This window comes from Desmodus rotundus, chromosome 1, assembly GCF_022682495.2.
Source record: "Desmodus rotundus isolate HL8 chromosome 1, HLdesRot8A.1, whole genome shotgun sequence".
NCBI lineage: Eukaryota > Metazoa > Chordata > Mammalia > Chiroptera > Phyllostomidae > Desmodus > Desmodus rotundus.
Genome location: NC_071387.1, coordinates 184392181 through 184410614, shown reverse-complemented (window position 1 = coordinate 184410614; position 18434 = coordinate 184392181). Strand labels below are relative to the sequence as shown.

The 18434-nt window shown below is 44.1% G+C and overlaps 1 protein-coding gene across 1 annotated transcript; it reads right to left on the bottom strand.

Annotated features, from left to right (window-relative positions):
• Window positions 1-3161: 3161 nt before the first annotated feature.
• Window positions 3162-18385, bottom strand: CCT5 (chaperonin containing TCP1 subunit 5). The gene is made up of 11 exons (XM_024578538.3): window positions 18117-18385; window positions 15362-15422; window positions 11786-11950; window positions 10526-10724; window positions 9214-9406; window positions 8984-9133; window positions 6705-6824; window positions 5892-6077; window positions 5210-5347; window positions 4493-4673; window positions 3162-3521 (listed from the first exon to the last, which is right to left on the bottom strand). Exons 1-11 carry the CDS (start codon window positions 18219-18221, stop codon window positions 3394-3396), a joined length of 1626 nt encoding a protein of 541 aa, XP_024434306.1. The 5' UTR covers window positions 18222-18385; the 3' UTR covers window positions 3162-3393.
• Between the last annotated feature and the right edge of the window lie 49 nt (window positions 18386-18434).

Genomic DNA, 18434 nt, shown 5'->3' with positions numbered 1-18434 from the left:
GGAAAGAAGCACAACTGTGGAGAAAAGTTTGCTTTTTGGTTCATTCCAGAGAATCAGTTAGGCTTTCTTGGGCTGCGGAGGATGGAAAGGCCGACTAACAGTGGCTCGACTAGCAGTGGCTAAGAGAATAACACTGAAGTCTGTCCCACGACACCCCTAAATGGATGGGAGTGGCTCAAGGCTTTACTGACGTCAAAGCATGATTAGGTGCCTGCCATTCCAGGCACGGCTCACCTGCACGGCCCTGGGCCTCCGCCTCACAAAACACCAGCCAACGCAGGAAGGGTGGGAAGGGCTCTCTTTTTGCATGTTTTTGTTAGGGAGGGAACTCTTTCTCAAAATCCTCCAGCTGGTTTCCAGTGTCATGAAAGAGGCTGGGAGTGAGCATAAGCTGAAGTTGGGCAAGTCCATGGCCAAAACTGGTTGGGTCCCCAGGCTGAGCACAGGGAAGAAAGGAGGTGTGGAGGCCTGGTGGGTGGGCAGCAGAGGCAGCCCCATGTGGACCAATAGGCTCGGGAGCCACCTGCCAGATATGGGCAGAGGGAAAGAGGTGGGAGGCAGGATGGGCGTAGAGGGCAAGAGCTCAAACTGCCCAGGCCCTAGTGCATACCTAAATTCTGTTTTCTCCATGTAAAATGTATAAAATGAGGACAATGACATCACTTCATCTCTTTGTGGGTGGGGTTGTTGGGGGAACAGTCTCCTGTGGGAAGTATCATCGGTGTGCTTTGTCCTTGGGTCGTGGTGGGGACTTCATATACCTTCAGAGAAGTGAGATGCCTCTATCCCAGCCAGAGATGCACGAGGACAACTAGAACTTGCATGAAAATCACAGGGAGTTTCAAAAAGTTAAAAAAGAAGTCAGGGGCGGGGTGGGCGTTGGGAACAACTTCACTGGGAGATAAGAGACCTCTCCTCTCTCTGGGCCATGCGAGGATACTGCACGTAGGTAGATGGCTGGCTAAGCCGGTAAGTGGGCCCTCGCCACACATCAGATCAGCCAGCTCCTTGGTGTTGGACATCCAGCCTCCAGAACTGTGAGAGATGTCTAATGGTTAAGTCACTCAGTCTGTGCCGTACTTGTCACAGGAGCCTGAGCTAAGACAGCTGTTCTACTGAAGAGACAGCCTCACTATACCGGCCATTTTCTAAGCAGCCAGTTGCCTCTGACGTCTCCTTTTCTGGTGACTTAGGTGACCCCCATCTTGCAAGGCTGCCTGCAAGATCACCTAAGATGGAGAAACACTTCTCCGTGCTTACAATCTAATGATTAATTGTTTAATTACTGCCATTCCCACCCCCAAACTCCCAACCCCTTAGTGGAGCTATTTCATAAGAACAGAGCAAGGCAAGAAGATGAAAGGAATTCAGGTATATGTAACAGACTAGCTTGGCCCTTCCAGACACATTTGCACTTTTGTTTACAATGACCAGGCTCTTACTTAAACCTGAAACAAATCCAGCCAGCGCAGGCATTGGGAACCCACAGGAAAAGGGTGGGTCCTGAGAGAATCTGACCTCAGGCTCACACGCCTTTAGTTGCTCTTGCCACACACCAGATGAGAGCGGGGATCTAACCTGAGAGGGGGAATCTAACTTAAAGGGGGGGGCGACGCTTGACAAGTGGTTTGGAATCTGAAGATAAAGTAATGCTGCCTTGAAGAGGTGTTTTTCCTGAAATAAGATCAATAGTTATGCAACATCTCTATATGGTTTCCCGTATTGGCTTAGTGGCTCTTCTCACGCAAGCACAAACTCCTTCAGGCAAGAGGCTGTGGTCCAAAGCCAGCTGTTCTACCTTTTCTGCCGGCTGGCATCAGTTCTCGTAAATCAACTCACCCTACCACATGAATGATCTAAGGTCTCTGTCAAGATCCTGCTGTTGGAACAGGTGCATCCTGATGCAGCACTGTGGACATATTAGCACATATTATAGTAATGTGACTTTACCGTCCATTATATGATGAAATACACACTAGTTTGTATGTTTAATAGGTTTTAAGCTTCCCATACTCAATTGTCTAGTTCTATAAACATTCTAAAATTAGGAAGACTGATACTAGCACTTATTCCCAAATCCTCAGTATGCTTGTTTAGCAAAACAACACTACACTCATGTAGAGAAAGCACAACCACCCAGGAGTTAAAGCCTGGTCTGCATCCAGGTTCGCAGGAGGTAACCCTGACACTTTGGTCAGGAAGAATCACCATTTCCTAGTTTTAGGAAATCGGACATGCCTTACAAGCCAATCCTCTACCCCTGGTGACACGTAAGTTAACTTTTATCACCATGATTCTCTGTAAGCAGCATTCTTGTAGACAATCTAGAGAACCATACACAAGCAAGACATTACAGGGGGTGAGTGGAGCTAGGTGGAGTCAGACTGGCAGGGTTTGACCTGGCTCTGCAACTTACCAGCCATGACATTGTCCGGCAAATGATCCAATCTCACTGATAGGATGTGAATGAGAAGAAATGTATCTCCTTCATAGGGTAACAGAGACAACTTTAGTAAACTCTTCAAAACGAGACCTAGCCTGTGGTAATAGCAGCCACTGTTGGTCAGTGTTATTTTACTATAAAATTCATTCAGTAGCAGTTTACTCACACATGGCAACTCCACGACATTTCCTTGCACTCTATTTCTCCCTTATTTCCTAGAATTCACTCTAACCTCCACTAGTTCTGTCCCTCTGATAAGAAAGCCTCAATTGGTTCTGACTTATCCTTCTAAGCATCTGTGGGTGCTGTAGGAGTCTGGGCCTTCCCAACACACAAGCTGGCTTGCGCTCAGGGTGGGACCAGGAGGGACTGTAAGATTAAACTTTCAATGCCAGTCTTAGCAGCACTGTGATAATGTCCAAGGTTATGTTGGTATAACTGTAACCTAATGGCACTTAAGACACACCATAATTAGGTGACAGAAACTCTCACCTACGACAGGTCTCTATTCAGAAGATCCACCCATTAGATAGGCGCATGTAAATGTACTTAGTAGGATCAAGCCCATCCTCATCTCGATGTTAAAATCAATCCCAAGAACAAAATCAACGGTTAAGCTGTTAAAATAGTTCCTAGAGCTTTTTAAAAACAACAAACTTCTCAAATGAAGGCAGCATTTGATTATAGTGAATGCTTATTAAAGAGCAAAAGATAAAAGTGGTTTTAAGAGAGATCCTTTTAATATAACAAATACTTGTGAGGCAGCATCCCTACAATTACATGTCTTGGAACAAGTGAAACTATGGTTACCAAACAACTATTTTCATTACAGCATCTACAGTGTCTGAAAAAGAACATAATAATAAATAACCATAGATGCATCATACGACACCCTTTTATTTAATCACAGTAGTGGATCTTACTACCACATTTTATTCTGAATCTCTTCTTTATTCTTCAGACTCTCCAGGCTTGCGGATATCATCAATCTTCAAAATCATTCTAACCATCTGTGTTGCTAGAGAGATCTGTTGCTTTTTGCCAATCAAGGTTTCTATGACATGTTGTTGCTTCATATCTGAAAAATACAAATAAATTGATTATTCTAAAACAGCATACATTTAAGATTGAAAACTTGTTTTGACTAATGGAATCATACTGAAAACTTAGGAATCACAAATTTGGAAGCCAGTTAAATTCTCAGAGGAATAAATTTCATTACTCCCAAGGATGTTCTGGAATTTGAACATGGTTATTACCAGGAAGCTGGGGGGATGGGCGTGGGGGAACCTCTCCTCACAAAGTGTCTAATACCATGTAATTTAGTAAACCTGAAATAAACAAAATCTGACTGTACCTCAAGTGCAAGATAATTCCAAGACAGACCTAAAAATGGTACATTTAAGCACAATCAGGCATTAAAATTTAAACCGGAAAATTTAAAATTTAAACATCTGCTGTTAAAACATCCTTGGACTTTGACACAGAGGACAGAACATACCGTACTTCTAAGTAAAAAAAAAAAAAAAAAAAAAAAGGTGCTTCTGTGGCCACGACCGACTGCACCAGATATGGTGTTCTAGACCAGCTGGAACATGGTGTTTCGACAAGCTAATGCTGTACTACCTTTCAGCAGGTGAACTATTCCCATGGCCACAGAGATTACAGTACATCACATTTATAAAACACTCCATAATTTATTGGGCATAAACACAGAATAAACTGTGAACTAAAAGTCAGTTTTAGGGCTCTTTCATGAGACCCAGAACCAAAGCACTTTGAACACCTGTGTAAAAAAACCAAGACAAGAATTACTTTCTAAGACCAGAGATGAAAATGGAAGCCATCTTTGGTATAAACACCACACTGCAGGTGCAATCAAATCAAATATCTGAAATTCAGGACCTGAGTATCTCAAGTGTGTTTAGTGTTTAAAAAGACAGTCACCTCACAGTAAGCATAACATACTACACAGCCATGCAGGGTGTAACTGCTCAATTAAAGTCAAACCACAGTATCCCACGCCCCGCAGCTCCAACAGCTCCTCACCGTTTGTACCCTTGTGCAAGCAGTCGATCCCAAGAGCAGGGTTCATCTCCTTCACTTGTCTGGCTCGGACCTCGGTCATCGTCTGGATGGGATTCATGCCACTGTTCTCAGCAAGGGCCATGGGGATGACCTCCAGGGCGTCAGCGAATGCTCGCATGGCGTACTGCTCCAAGGTCGGGCACTGCAGGGCACAGGGCTAGGGTAAGTGTGCTTGGCAAACCCCCAGGAGCAATTTAGAAACATGATTATCAACCACATACTTTGGAGAAAAAAGTCAACAACCCCCAAAACTTGTGAAGAATTAATTCTGAGCACTTGTGAAGGCTATGTGGATTACTTTTAATCCACTAGATTAAAATGTCACTGCAGAGTAAGGACGGGGAAGGTGCATGTAAGGGAGAAGTCTGAGAACCGGCCTTGCATGATTTGTTTCTATTGAAATAATTACTTAATTCTGAATTTCAAATAACAGTAAGTGTAGAGATTTACACAAAATAATAATTGTGAAGGCTGGAATGACTGAATGAAGCTGAGAAATCAATTTACAGGCAAAGGAATTTGATTCCATGGGCGTGAGAATGGACCCACATCGAACACCTGCTGAACTCCTGATGCTTTCGTTCACTTTGAGTCCAGTACCTGGTTTGTCTGCAGCACCGCTGCCTCACATACAGTCCAGACCGCCTTAGCCCTCTGTGAGTCCCACATGCATTTTACCTTATCTGCAGCCTGGCTAACTGACAAAGCACAAGAGATCTCAGCAGCGCCTCCGCCGTACACCACACGGTTATCACGGATGAGGTTCCGGATGACGCACAAGGCATCGTGAAGGGACCGCTTTGCTTCCTCGATGATCTAGGAGACAGTTCTGCCTAAATTAATGTGCTCACGACTTACTCATTTTAGAGCCAGATACATGGCACCTCTGGTTTAATCAAAGTGCTTGCTAAAAATATTCCCAACGCCCTCATTTTTAAACCAGCTTGGTTCAAACAAATGAAGAGCTTGTTATAATATTTATTAGATGGTTTCTATCTTTAGCTCTTCTCCGTACAATATAGTCAAAAAGCATGAAACAGGCAGCCAGTGACTCATTCCAGAACACGTGACCAAGCAAAGGGTCAAACAAAACAAAACTGACAAAGAAAAACCTCACAATGAGTCATTTACTAGGCTTCCTATTTTTACCTAAGGGACAGAAGAAAGGCAAATGTGCCCTGTAAAACTGACAATGAAACATGGTCTTCAGCGATTTTATATCATAATACGTCACTTACTTTGAGAAGAATGATCCTGTTTTACTTATGGTTAAAGTGTCCCTGTTAAAATATATTATGGGCAAAGCGAAACCATGTATCAACAAATAGAAAAAATGTAGGAAAAATAACGGAATTCTCACCATCTTATTTCCTCCCCTGATGAAAATGGTTACAGCTCTGGAGTTCTTACACTGCTCGATGACCAGCATCTTGTCTTTAGTTGTCCCAAAAGAGATCTCTTTTACAAGCCCAGCAAAGCCCAGCTTCTCAGCTGTGAGCTCTGAGAATCGCGGGACAATCCGCCCTCCGGTCGCGATGGCAATCAACTAATTGGGGTGAGTCCGGCAGAGAGGGAAGACACCGTTGGTGGACAATGAATGTTCACAACTGGATCACAAATGAGCTGAACCCAACCACCTTGTTCACTAGAACTGCTGCCCCACTTTGGCCATTCAAGTTCAACCCACAAAGTCTTGCTAAAAGAACAAGGCTCTGAAGAGCTGAGTGTCCTGGTCTGGCTCTGGTGCTGCCTGACTCACACCCTGCACACATCCCCGTAGTTCTGGACCTCATCTCCTGACTGTGCCCCTGCACCAGAGCCCTGCACAGCCATCCCTCTGCAAAGGGGGCTGCAGTGAGGACCGAGGCCGTATGTCCAGGTTTAGACCGTGTCTAGGAGGCTGACACAAAAGTGGGTGAGACCACCTTTGAGAGCCAAGTCGAGGCCAAGTGAAATAGCATTAGGAAAGCACACGCTACAGAACACTGGAAACGGCACTGCTAGTAATGAGATTCTCGCACTTCTACCTCCCAGCCCAGCATCCTCTCACCTATAAAGCCTTAGCACAATGTGGTAATTTAAGACAGGTCCTATCAAAGCAGCCCCAAGATACATGAATGCATTGTAAGCTCCGCCGGTAAGTTCAGAAGTCTCTTTCCACGGAGTTTCCTACCTCGATTTCAGGTCCTCCTACCCAACGAACTGCAGGCAAATTGTTCTGAAGAAGTAAGTGATTTGCTTCATCATCAAAGCCCCACTGGCAAATAGCTAGGTTAGCACCAGTTTCTTTAATCTGGGAAAAGAAATGCCACAGTCATGTTAAGAACAAGTAAGTATTCTTTGTGCTCTATGTTTGAAAAAAGGTGAGAGGCACAGATGGTAAGGTGGGTGCATTGAAGTGAAGTACAGGAAAGGAAAGACACAACTGCCTACTTTCTGTCAGCTCCATATTGTAAATAAGGAACATGTATCAATGGGAATCACCTCATTTTTAAACTAGTCTTTAAAAATCAGTAATCCATCCCTGGCTGGTGTGGCTCGGTGGATTGAGTGCCAGCCTGCGAACCAAAGGGTTGCTAGTTCGATTCCCAGTTAGGACACATGCCTGGGTTGCAGGCCAGGTCTCCACTAGGGGACCTGTGAGAGGCAACCACACATTGATGTTTCTCTCCCTCCCTTCCCCTCTCCAAAAATAAATAAATAAAATCTTAAAAAAAAAAAAAAAAAAAGAAAGAAAGAAAACCAGTAATTCATATGGAACTCAATTGTTATCATGAATCAAAGCAAGAGTCACCAAAGCTAAGTACCCTGCTAGCTCCCAGGAAATCAAAGTTAACAGCTCTGTGCTGTCACAAACACCTGTGAAGCAGCTTCACTCAAAAAGTGTGACACACACATTGCTCTGCAACTTGCTTTCCTCGCCTCTGTGCACCCAGATACAGGCTTACTGAGAGACCAAGAACGGGGATCCCTGCCTCTAAGAAGCAGCCCTCTTCCACCCCTTGCAAATGGCTCATGACTGGTCCCGATACGGCAGTGCTCAGAGCCACCCCTCCTTTTGGGGATCACCCGCTGTAACGGTGCCACAGCCCACAGCCACCATTCACTTCTGTTCTCACCCAAGACTCTCCGGCAATCTACCACACCTGGCTCTCTTTCCATCCTTCCCCAACTCACTGGAACTTAGTCCATGAACAGAAAAGTCCTTCTTGCGATGTTCCCATTACATCATTGCTGGGAACAGGCCCTGGTTGTCCCCTGCACTCCTCCTCAAATGGCTGTTTTTTTCTTCCACATGTTCAAAACAGGAGAGGAGCCCTTCTTTGTTTCTCTTGGGTCACTCCCTCTCATTCTTACCTCCCTTGGTGCCTCTCAGATCCTACTGCTCTTCCTCCACTGCACCTTGGCCAGCATTTTCATGCCCCCACCCCGGGTTATGGACCATTATTTACAAACTCCTGCTAGCATGCTCCAAGCCTTCAGTCCTGTCGTTCTCTGCATGTGCCAACCACAGTGCTGCCTCAGGGACTTTGTCCATGCTGCCCACCCCCACCCCGCCATAGCCTGGAAAGCTCCTCACTCAGATACGCTGCTCTCACTTCACTCATGCCCCTGTCCACATGTTACCTTTTATAGGCCCTGTCTGATCAGTGTCTGTGACAGAGCAAGAGCTCCACTTTGTTCACTGCTGCACCTCGTGCCTACAACAGTGCCTGATACAAAGCAGGCACAGAGAAATATACCATGAAAGAATGAATGACTTCATACTCCTCCGAAAAACAAATACCAAACTATCCTCTAGTTTGCTTGCTATGATAATGTCCACGTTCATGTGTCTTTGAGTTCTGTTTTAAATTCCCAAGGACGGTGTGCCAAAGAAGAACCGCTACACCACAGAGCACACACGTAGAACAGCAACAGCCAGAGGGGGAAGAGGGAAGGTATTTATAACGTAATACTCTGACTTGTATGAGCAAAGAACTGGGATTTCTATGATTGCATTCTGGTGTAATTCCAGGTATCCAGGAACTCCACTTCTTTGTCTAAGAGTTCTATTTAGATGTCTCAAATATGTGGTAAGCCATATTAAAATTTTCCGAACCTTGAACTTACTAGTGTAGATGTGTTCAGGAAAGAAAGTATGTAAAATAAAAAGCACAGCTCAAGGTAACTGAGTCCATTCTTTTAGGCACCCTAGACACATTATCATTTTGAGACAAAATCAGACTTCCTTTCTCCTTATGCTTTTCTGTGCCATTTGATTTGTTCTCATTGTGAATATTTTTACTCCTTTTATAATTTAGAAGTGAAGCAAGCCTGTTAATGTTATTTATAGCCACACAATGAAATATCAAGATAGTACAGGTTAGCACCACATACAGGTATTACCTACAGCTACCCAACTGCATCCTTAGAAGCTTGAATATCACCAAGAGTTATGGGAAGACTCACTTGCTGGATCATTTCTTCGAACTTCTCCTTTTCGTACTTCTGAAGGGCTTTATAGTCTTCCACAGAGGTCACATCCAGCTTATGCTTTGTCTTTGGTTTCGGTGGTTCAAATGGACACGTGAGAATTGCAATCTTAGCATCTTCTACTTGCTATGGGGAAAAATAGAAACATTTGAATTGGTGGCTTTAAGGATTAAAAAAGCCTGAAGCTGTGAAAGGCAACAACTTACTTTTGGCATCTGTGGGTGACTGAAATCCTTGTCCACAATCACGCCCTTAATAAGTTTAGTGTCCTCCAACCTCCCGCCCACTTTGCCTTCTACTTTAATGAGCTCGAAGTCAACGTCTCTGCGTTGCATGTCGGCCACAGTGAGGACAGCGTTCACAGCAATCTCAGCCATTTGCCGGTGACAGCTGTTAACCCTGAAGGAAATACACAAAACACACTGTTCGCATTCACTTACTGTTACTGCACCAAAGTGGATCACATAATGTAATGTGGTAACTCAAATACAAATTAATATAGTGTAACAGGAAAGTATTTTATTAAACTAACAACATTCAGAGTCTCAGAAAGGAATGCCACCACAACCCAGACTTTAAATAGCCCAGGACATGGGTTCTTAACCCAGAACCCAACAGGAACTGGAAACTTGGATGGGAAAAATTTACATCTTTATTTTCATTAACTCTAAATTTAGTACTTCCTTCCACATGGAGGTCCACAAGAGACTACTGAAGTATGGCAATAACAAAGACTGTTCCAAGATTTTGCTACTTTTTAAGAATACTATTAATATTTTAAAAGTCCAAAACAGAATGGGAAAGATAAGAAATCACTCAGGAAAAGTCCATTATCTGAAAGAGGTTATTGCACTGACTGAGAAGTGAGAGTCGGTGTGTTTTACCTCTGCAAAAATTTCCAACACAACAATGGTTAGAGGTGTGGGGTGTTACCTTTTGGAAAGCTTTGAAACATCTGAATAGACTTCTCAATAAATTTACTTTTGATCCTGGAAAAGCCACAAGGTAAATCTAGTATTTGAAATGGTGTCTGAAATCTCAACATTTAGGAAGATAACCAGGAAACTAAAAATGTTGTTGGTATCCACCCTGGCTGGTGTGGCTCAGTGGGAGCACGGGCTGTGAACCAAAGGGTCATCAGTTCAATTCCCAGTCAGGGCACAAGCCTGGGTTTCGGGCCAGGTCCCCCGTGGGGGCCATGTGAGAGGCAACCACACATTGATGTTTCTCTCTCTTTTTCCCTCCCTCACCCTCTCTCTAAAAATAAATAAATAAAATCTTTTAAAAATATTAAAAAATATATTTGGTATTGTTAGTATCCTAAGCAGGTGATTTACAATATTCTACTTTATGTTATGTCTACACATACATTAGAAACAAAGCAAAACCAAAATAACAACAGAAACAGAAACTCATCAAATCAATACAAAACCACTGAGGTCATTTCCTGTCGCTTTACGAACAAGCAAACAAACTTTGCCACCTCTACAAATGCTACCTATAACACTGAAAACGTACACTTTGGAGCCCAGCGTGGTTTTTGCCGTCTGAATCAGGGGCTCAGTGTCCTTTACGTCAACAAGGACACTATCGCTGATCTTGTCCAGGTGACTGATAGCAATGCGGGCGGCTTGCTCGTAGCCGTCAGCGATCCTGATCGGGTGAATGCCGCGGTCCAGCAACTGCTCGGCTTCTTCCAACAAGGCGCCAGCCAGGACTGCAGACAAGACAGCGCACAACTGGTTCAGGAAAACGTTAAAACTTGTACAATCAATACAAATTAGATGCTGCCCCGGAAACCTGAAGGTTCCACAATTAAGCTGGAGGTATCTTAGATGCTGAGACCATCTAGGTATTTTTAAAAAGAGAACCTCTTGTTTCAGTTCTGGAAAAGATCTAAGGGGTCTCCCATTATAGATGGATGTTCAACTGTCAGTGACGTAAAGAACGTAACTAAAGAATATAATGTGAAAACATTACAAGGGAAAAAAAAATTGTTTCCTGGGCCAGGGATTTCTATTTCTGTGATATTCACGCTCATGATAAAAATTGTTTGTTTATTTCCCTACTCCCACCCCCTCAGTCCCACAAAGATGTTTTATGTAATACCGCTGCACTCTAACACATCTAGAACAGTGTTTGGTGCCCAAATGAGTTTTGAATAAATAAATTAAAATTCCATCTGCAGATAAATAGTAAACAATTCAATTCTTTAACCTTCCTCAACCTCTTAACATTTCAGAACCTCAGAAAAAATGGAAGACAGTAAAATGAACACTACTTATTAATAAAATTTTGTCACACGTTTTCTCTGTATATGCACTGGTTTTCCTGTTCAGCTCTTGTTGGAGAACCGCTGCAGAAACCAGGGCATTTCTACATCAACACAATGTATTGTGCCCGTCACTCAGGAAACTTAACACTGAAAATATTACTATGTTGTGACAAAGGACACACAATCAAACCCCCTAAATGTTCCACACATCCCCCACAGCTTAAAATAAAATTTGGCATCTGGTTTTATGCATTACTGTTAGTTTGGATAAAGTTTTATGCATTACAGTTGGTTGTCATTTTTCTTTAGCTCCTTTAATCTAATCCCCCTCCTGTTCTTTCACGATACTGACAGCTTTGAAGGGTCTGGGCTACTTATTTTGTAGGGTGTCCTTCAACTTGGACTTGTCTGTCGCCTCATAATTTGATTCTGGGTAGGCATGTTAGCCCTGTGATTTTAAATAACATCTCTTGAACGAGAAAAGACATTTTGCCCTTTCTTACCAACCACTCCTGTGGTTCCGTCTCCAATTTCATCGTCCTGTGATTTGGACAGTTCGACCATCAGCTTGGCAATCTGATGGTCAACGTCCATCATGCTCAAAATGGTGGCACCATCATTGGTTACGGTCACGTCGCCATCCTTATCCACCATCATTTTATCAAGCCCTAAAAAGACAGTGGTTAGAATGGCTTTGGGAGGGGGTAGGGGCAGAGGTAGCCTATACAAAAATCTCTAAAGAAAAGTGCTAAAAGTCTCAACCCAGGTCCTATCTAGGAATTTATCATAAACAGAACATTACCATCTAAAATTGGCTAAAAATGGCTAAAACACAAGAAATGGCAGAAAAATTATCGAGTACCAGTAAATGCAGTATCACTAGAGGACAGCTCTGGTTTGTAACCCTGCAGGGATGCTTACATTTCATAGGCATTCGGAAGTCACAAAACCAAGGACCCCAGCACCTCTGGTGTGGACCACACACTGTGCAGCAGAGGGCAACAGCGTACTCCTGGCTCTTATTTTCTCATTAAAAAAAAGAGAAGTCTTTCGTTTTACCTTGAAAACCCTAAAATGAGACATTCCAAAATGAAATGTAAGGCAGTGGTGAAAGATGAGACTTCCAGGATGGAAAGTCCTCAGACACTCAATGGGGAAGAGCAGAGAACAATTACCAACAGCACTGTTGCTAATGACGCAACTACACACTAAAGCTGAAAGGGAGCCTATTGGCTGATGTGCACAAAGGCAAAAGAAATTACAATGCTGCACAACAGATACAACAGGAACATGGAACGTCAGGAAGCACTCACCAAAGTAAACAAAATTGTAAAGCAAGAAATGGACACCTCACCACTGCACTGCTAGGTGTTGGCAAACTACAATCGACTGGAATGGGACATTTCCAGCAGCATTCTGCTTTGGAAATGACAAGCCCAGAATAAAGAGTGGTTTAATACTAGGCAAGAGGTAGCATAGGCAGTTAGGGGCTACTTTGCAAGGTCTGACAGAATAATATCAACCAGACTTCTAGGAAAGCCTATGAACATAACAACTACTCAAGCCTATGCTCCAATTACAGAGGCTAAAGATGAAATTGAAAACTTTCATACAAGTATTCAAGAAGAAACTGATCACACACGAAAATAAGACATCCTTATAAAAGCAGAATCAAATGTTGAACAATTCAGACTAGGGGCCAGAAATGAAGCAAGAGATTGGCTCGTGGACTTCTGCAAAACCAACAACTTGTCCACCACAAGCTCATGCTTCGAACATTGAAAAGGCAACTGTACACGTGGACATCAGAGATGGTCAACATAGAAATGACAGGCTATGTAATCAGTAACAGGAGATGGAGAAGCTGTATTCTCTCTGCCAAAACAAAACCAAAGCAGACTGCGGTACTGACCACAAACTGTTAATATTGAACACTGGGGCAAAGCAGAAAAGCAGTAAGAGAGATTGTAATGCCAAAATACAGTATAAGTAACATTCGTGATGGATTCAAGTCCACATAAAGAACAGATCTGCACTGTTAGACTTAACTGCCTGAGAGCCAGAACTGTGAACTGAAGCAAGAAATATTTTTATGGAGAGAATGCGAAAACACAGTGCTGGAAGTAAAAAAGGAAAAAAAAAACCCTTGAGATGGATGACAGAAAAAAACCCTGAAAATTGTTTGAGACAGGAGAGAGGCAAAAGGCGACAAAAGCAGGGTTAGAATCCTGAATGCGGTTTTCAATGACTATCATGCAGAAATAAAGAAAACTATTACAGTATTAAAACAGTCAACGTAAGGAGATAGAAGAGAACAAAAAAGTAAAAACAAGAGATCTCTACCAGAAGATTCAAGAACTAAAAGAGAGAAATTCAAATCTTGATTAGGAATGCTGCATGACCAATGACGAAGCACATTATCTGGTGAGGAGAAAATAAAGACAAGGTGGAAGCAGTACCCTGAAAATCCACACAGAAGAGGCGAAAAAAATGACAGGTGCTTCTGAAGAGCCCTGTGAGGAAGAACTCTACACAGCAAAGTGAAAGCTGCCCTGAAAGCATTGGGAAGAAATTAATCACCAGGGGTAGATAATGTGTCAAAACCCTAACAAGACGAGGTCAACATGGAAAGCAAGACAAGGGCCTACAGACTGGAAACATTCAATACGCTTCCCGGTCGCCAAGAAAGGAGATGCCAAGAAGTGCGGTAGCTATATAGGACCATTGCTCTAATCCCACACTCAACTGCAAGCACTTGCTGGGTCCTGGAGTGCTCCGAAGAATTTCAGAAGGTTACTCTGTTTTACAGACTACAGAAAAGCCTTTGACTGCATCAATCGTGAAAAGCTACGACCTGCTCTGAAACAGGCACGCCTCAGCCCTCCATCCTGACACATAACCTGCACTGTGAGCGGGAAGCTGCTGCCAGGACAGAATACGGAATCAGAATGGTTTCCTATCAGCAAGGTGTCAGGCAAGAGTGCATTTAATCTCCCAATTTGTTTATTCTGCCCGCAGACTGGGCTAGATTAAGAGGAAGGAGTGAAAATCGATAGATAAAATATTAATACATCCATGTCACCATTTCACTGGCAGAAAATACCAATGACTTGAAAGGACCTCTGATGAAAGTGAAAGAAGAGCCGAAACAGGGCTGCGTCCGACCACCAAGACAAAAACCACGACTACAGAAGAAACGCACAACTTTAACATAGACAATGAAGAGGCTGAAGCTGTTAAAGGGTTTGCTTACCTTGGCCCAGCCATCAATTCAAATGCAGACTTGGCCAAGAAATCAAGGTCTGAGACTCAGAAGGGGAGCAATGGAAGAATTAGGAAAGATCCCTAAGAGCAAAGATGCGTCATTAGAGACCACAGTGAGGATCAGCTAAATGCCTGCATTTCCAGTTACTACCGTATGGACGCGAAGCTGGACAGTGAAGAAGGCTGACAGGAAAATACTGAAATCATCTGAATTATGACATTGGAGGAGAGCTCTACAGATACCTTGGGCAGCCAGGATGATGAGTAAGTGGGTTCTAACGGACATTAAGCCTTAAATATACCATTGGAGGCAAAAATGGCAAAGTTGCCACTGTCCTATTTTGGGCATGTCACTAGAAGGCAGATTTCTTTGGAAAAGACAATAATACTGGGTAAACAGAAGGCAAAAAGGGGAAAAGAGGAAGCCAAATGAGATGGATTGATTCTATAAAAGAAGCCACAGGCACGAGTCCACAGGAGCTGAGCAGAGCAGGTAAGGACAGAACATTGAGGACATCACTCCGTCATAGGGTCGCCAAGAGTCAGAGCTGACTCAACGGCATGTAACATATACACGTGATTTGGAAATGAAACGATGTTATGTGGGAATAAACAAATCTGACCTAAAATTGTACACGTCATGACCATAACCACGTTTAGAGTATGGAATACACCAAAAGTCTGGATGTAGTAGCGGAGCAGGACAGCACCCTACTACAGAAGAGGAATGGACACCCTCTTCTGTAAATTGGTTTTATTGACTAGTCTCTGATTTAAAACTTTTGTTAAAAGAACTCAGAATGTTAGTCTCTTACCATTTGGTCCAAGTGATGTTCTCATTGTATTTGCTACAGCCTTTGCTGCCATTATGTGAGACTAAATGAAATAGAAAAAGCGAATATTCATGTTACATATAATTTTAATAGTTCAAAGCATACGGCTGATGTTTGATTTTAAGACCACCTTGCAATGCTAACTTCAGGTGAGAGTCCAGCCGTAAACATACAGCACCGTGAATGCTTACACCATGGTTTACCGCCGAAATACACTCTTCTCTCAAATGGTCCAGCCAATACATAACCCGTACACAAAAACTCATCCTTGCCTGTCACCTGCCAAGGGTATCAATACTGAGAGAAACAGAAGCTTGAAACCACCTGTTCCTGTTTCCACACGTAATTAGATCCATTTTTGCTCCGTGTCTCGGTTCCTTTCTGTTCTTGCTGTCAAACCTAACCCAGATCCACAGGACCCTACAGAAATCCAGGGTCTCTTATCTTACCTCCTCTCCTTCAGATTCATCCAACACCCATCTAAGCCATCCACTGTTCTGTCACTCCAGTCCCCGAACCTTACTGGCTCCCTCCCCCTGCCCAGTGTCTCAATAAAGTCCAAAAGCTGCAGCTTTTCGAAGTCCTCCACAGTCTGAGACCTAGTTTCCTTCCAGTGAGGACGGTCTATGTCTGTTCCCCAAACATATCCTCTGACCCCTGGACCATGGACACACAAAAGGCCCTCTTGCTACCCACCAAAACCCTGACCAAGTTTTAAAGCAGTTCAAAGGCGTATGTTCTGTGAGGCCTTCCCTGGTCACCCCGTCTGACAGGTAACAAGACATAAAGTTCATTAGATCTGTGAAAATGCTGTGATCCTGAAAGTATACTTGACCGGTATAGCTGTCTAATGGAATTTTTGAAGGATAATAATCATAGGGAGGTGGTCCCTAATGCAGGGCTTTGTCCCCCAGGAGGCATCTGGAAATGCCTGGAGACATTTCTGGTCGTCAAAACTGGGGAGGGAGCTATTACTGGCAGTGGGTCGAGAGAGGCCAGAGATGCTGCTTAACATCCCACACAAGACAGCTCCCACCACAAACAGTAATCTGGCCCAAATGTCAAAAGCGCCAAGGCTGAGACTCCGGGTCTGGACCACCGGTTTTGGAGTCAGGCAGAGGTGGTCTTCAATCATGGCCCTGTTCTTCACTAGCTCTCTGACCTTAAGCAATTACCTATCTGCTCTGGGCCAAGTTTTCAATTCTGTAAAACAGTATCTGTTTCAGAGTGTGAGGGTTATCATGACATAATGCACACAGCTAACAGTGGCCAATGCAAAACTAACCAGTAGCTTCTACTGTCCTGTTTTACCGGGGGCCTGTGTTGAGTGTTACTTTCTCTGCTGGTCCCTTTCAGAGGAAGACGGAATTGAGTATGTAATACAAGCGGCCCGAGTACCTACCATGAATCAAATACTGCGTGGCCACTCCTCAGGTTACCCCACTGAACACTCATTCTCAGCCTGACAGAGGTGCATTACCTCCCCTGAGAAGAGGTTCAGAGGTGGCGCAACTTGTTCTAAGTCAGTCTGTGGAAGGCCTGCACTGTTTCCTGAGTAAAACCCCAAGACACGAAATGAACAGGGACACCTCAGACCTGGTGGCAAAGTCTACACATACCAATTCGTGGGTCACTTCCCTTTGTAACAAACTCTAAAGCCAGTGCCCTCCTGTGCTTCCTCCGTGCTTTCTGTCAGTGTCTGTGCTCAGACGCCCAGTCCTTACCAGGACTCCCACAATGGTGTGTTTGACTCCCGGGCTCCTCCTTGTTCCCTTCAATCCAGCCCAAACTCTCCTTCCTAAGGCACAGGGCTACCGACGTTTAGACTCTGCTCAAAGCCCCCTCCTTCCCACAGGACAGCACCTGGACTGTGGGGCATTCAAGGGCTTCCATCTTTGGAAATGAGCACAACTTGAAGTAGATTGCACCACCCAAACCAGGATGTGCTCTCCCTCTACAACCTGCCCTCCTATTTCTTTCCTAGGTCTTTGCTTTTACTGTTTCCCTTTTCCAGCAGGCTGGCTCAATCTCATTCAAAACATGACTCTATTCCTGATCCAAAGCCACCTCTATCAAATGTCTGAAGGACACCTCTAACTTTTATCTGCATCCCTCTGATTACTGGTGATTCTGGTCACACACTACCTTGTAGTTTGGTTAATGGAGTCCATTTCTCACTGCTATTGTTAAGGAAGGTTGTATTTCCTTCCTTGAGGGTGTACACTGAACACTTTTACAACACTGCATCCAAGTAAACGCCAAGCCCAAAAGATACCCAAAATGAAATATTCTGTAAATGACTAAGCCTTTGGGAAGTGACAAAGTGAACCTTCATTTCTTTTAGGGCTGCTAACAGATACACTAGCAGAAGATTAAGCATCAGAGTCTTAAACGTCCTGGTGACTTGAGAATACTTTCTCTGCATCTTAGTGATAAAAACACTGAACCGTCAAGCTGCAGGCTGGGAAACAAGCGAGACGCGGGTTCACTGCTTGTGACTTAAAAACTGCCCCATCCAACTGTGAAGGGCGCTTGTGGCTCACCCTAACCACTGAAGGCTTACAGGCTGGCCTGTCCCAAACTCTAGGAGCGGGGTGCGGAACCGTTCACGAGAGAAATTCCCTAAGCTTTTACCCAGAGCACATGGCAGAACCACTGCTACGTTTGCGCACGCGCAGAGCCACGGGTTTCCGCCGTTTCTTCGCATCCCGGCGCCAGTAGGTCCCAGTCCCGTTACCTTGAGAGCCTCCAATCCCATAAGACGAGTCTTGCGGTCCTGATCCTTAATGATGAGGAAAGGGCGCCCATACTCATCGAAGGCAAGAGTCCCGACGGACGCCATAGTAGAACAGAGGTTACTTCCCCGCAACCCGCCGTTCACTCCGGAACGAAGAACACACCTTCCGCTCGGGGGCGGTTCACAGCTCGCGCGTGCGCAGTGCAAGCTCAGTGAGACTTATTTTTCACTTGAGACTCCTTTAACGCCAGACAGTACTTTCTGGAATCGGCGGCCTTCGGAAACTTCTATCATCTAGAAAGCTGTGGAGGGGTGTGG